General features: G+C 53.5%; 1 protein-coding gene across 4 annotated transcripts in view; it reads right to left on the bottom strand.

Moving 5' to 3' along the window:
• LIG1 (ligase I, DNA, ATP-dependent) overlaps positions 1 to 2621 on the bottom strand; it is a 54757-nt gene that overhangs the window by 3380 nt on the left and 48756 nt on the right. For all 4 annotated transcript variants that reach the window (XR_001004888.1, XM_011969974.1, XM_011969980.1 and 1 more), the window contains one exon: positions 98 to 241. Coding sequence is in view for 3 of the 4 variants with exons in the window: in XM_011969974.1 (XP_011825364.1) it covers positions 98 to 241 (144 nt within the window). In the remaining variant the exon portion in view is untranslated. The remainder of the gene's footprint in view (positions 1 to 97; positions 242 to 2621) is intronic.

Genomic DNA, 2621 nt, shown 5'->3' on the forward strand with positions numbered 1-2621 from the left:
CTGGAAGAGCAGACAGGAGCCAAGGTCCCCTCCCTACTCTGCTGTGGGGCTGCCCAGAATCCCACACAGGGCCAAGCCCAGGTCCTCTGCCACTCACCAGGCCCCGCGCAGCAGGGTAGATGGGGGAGAGGGAGAGGTCGGCACACTTCACCTCCCACACGGCGCTGGGGTCCAGCCAGTGGTCGGGAGTCACGGCACCATCTATCCGCACATAAGGGCGGGGGCTGGGCAGCACCAGGGCCTGTAGTGAGCAGAGGAAGAGAGGATCTGAGGGTCTGGAATCTCAAAGTCAAGGCCAAGCGTTGGAGGGCTGGGGAGAGGGAGGAAGGGAAAAAAACAGACACCCCCTTGAAATAAACAGAAATAAACAGAAAGTGTAGGAAGGGAACAGAAACACACACCCCTTAAAGTAAACAGAAACAGAAATAGAAAGTGAAGGAAGGGAAAAGAAACAAGACACCTCCTTGAAGTAAAAAGCTGGGAAAGGTGGGAGTTGGGAGGAATGAGAGATGGTGGGTAGCACCAGGGCCTGCAGTGAGCAGAGGAAGAGAGGATCTGAGGGTCTGGAATCTCAAAGTCAAGGCCAAGCGTTGGAGGGCTGGGGAGAGGGAGGAAGGGAAAAAAACAGACACCCCCTTGAAATAAACAGAAATAGAAACAGAAAGTGTAGGAAGGGAACAGAAACACACACCCCTTAAAGTAAACAGAAACCCAAACAGAAATAGAAAGTGAAAGAAGGGAAATGAAACAAGACACCCCCCCTTGAAGTAAAAAGCTGGGAAAGGTGGGAGTTGGGAGGAATGAGAGATGGCAAGAAATGAAAGGCCCTGGGGGCTGAGGCAGGACATTAAAGACAAAAAGAGGCAGACAGAGGGTCAGAGATCTGGAGGAAGGAGACAGAGACACAGTGGGAGGGGGACAGAGATGTAGAGAGAGAGGGCAACGGAGAGAGAGAACCGAAGGGTCCGTGTGTCCCCACCCACATCTCATCTTGAATCACAGCTCCCGTAATCCCCACCTGTGGTGGAGGGACCTGGTGGGAGGTAACTGAATGATGGGGGCGGGATTTTCTGTGCTGTTCTAGCCAAAGTGAGGAAGTCTCACGAGATCTGACGGTTTTATAAAGGGCAGTTTCCCTGCACGTGCCCTCTTGCCTGGCACCATGTAAGACGTGCCTTTGCTCCTCTTTTGCCTTCCGCCATGACTGTGAGGCCTCCCCAGCCATGTGGAACTGTGAGTCCAGGAAACATCTTTCTTTATAAATGACCCAGTCTTGGGTTTTTTTTTTTTTTTTTTTTTTTTTTTGAGACAGAGTCTCATTGTCGCCCAGACTGGAGTGCAATGGCATGATTTCAGCTCATTGCAACCTCTATGTCCTGGGTTCAAGCAATTCTGCCTCAGCCTCCTGAGTAGCTGGAATTACAGGCATGTGCCACCATGCCCGGCTAATTTTTGTATTTTTAGTAGAGAAGGGGTTTCACCACATTGGTCAGGCTGGTCTCGAACTCCTGACCTCAGGTGATTCACCCGCCTTGGCCTCCCAAAAGTGTTGGGATTATAGGCATGAGCCACCGCGCCCAGCAAGTCTTGGGTTATTTCTTCATAGTAGTATGAGTATGAAAATAAACTAATATAGATCCAATATGTAGGACAGACACTCATGCCTGAAATGCCTGTGACCACGACAACTCATACTCACACTGATCAGGGCTAACAGGCACTTCACAAGGAGCAGTTGTGGCACCTGCTGTGTCCTGCGGCTACCCCCTGGTGTGAATGAGGCACAGGGCTTGGGGAGGCGAGGTTCCTTGAGCAGGGTCACCAGCTAGTAGCTGGCAGCGCTGAGACGTGAACCTGGAGATGCTGGACTCCAAAGCCAGCTCCACTGCCTGCTGCCCTCCTGCCCGCACCCAGAGTCCCAAGATGGTAGAGGGTCAAGAGCCCTGACGGAAGGAGTGCGCTGTCAGGGGCGGGAGGCGGCAGGGCTGGCTGAGGCACGGGCGCCATGACTCACCTTGAGGCTCTGGTGATGCTCCTCCAGCTCCTCGTCGCTGAAGCCAGTTCCAAGCTGCAGGGAGGAAGCGGGAGGTCAGAGGCTCAGCCGGCCATGGGCCCAGCACTTGCTCCCGCCATCTAAAGGTGTGTACACTCATGGCCCCCACCGCCTTCTGGTCTATGCAGTATCCACAGAAAACCAGAGAAGTGGGGAGCTGGGGGTGTGGAGCATCCAGCCCGAGATTCCCGGGTGGGGAATGCTCTCCCAGCAGGCTTGCCCCGTCCTTCACTTTATGGAGAAACTCCTCTGCTGCCACTGCCTCCCCGGCCCAGGAAGTCACTCCCTTATGCCCACCCACATCCTCACTGCCCAGTAACCAGCTGTCCTCACTTCCAATCTTTTTTTTTTTTTTTTTGAGACAGGGCCTAGCTCTTTCACCCAGGCTGGTGTGCAGTGGTGCAATCTTGGCTCACCGCGACCTCTGCCTCCTGAGTTCAAGCGATTCTCCTGCCTCGATTCTCCTGCCTCAACCTCCCAAAAGTGTTGGGATTATAGGCATGAGCCACCGCGCCCAGCAAGTCTTGAGTTATTTCTTCATAGTAGTATGAGTATGAAAATAAACTAA

The sequence above is a fragment of the Mandrillus leucophaeus genome, unplaced genomic scaffold (assembly GCF_000951045.1).
Source record: "Mandrillus leucophaeus isolate KB7577 unplaced genomic scaffold, Mleu.le_1.0 Scaffold120, whole genome shotgun sequence".
Classification (NCBI taxonomy): domain Eukaryota; kingdom Metazoa; phylum Chordata; class Mammalia; order Primates; family Cercopithecidae; genus Mandrillus; species Mandrillus leucophaeus.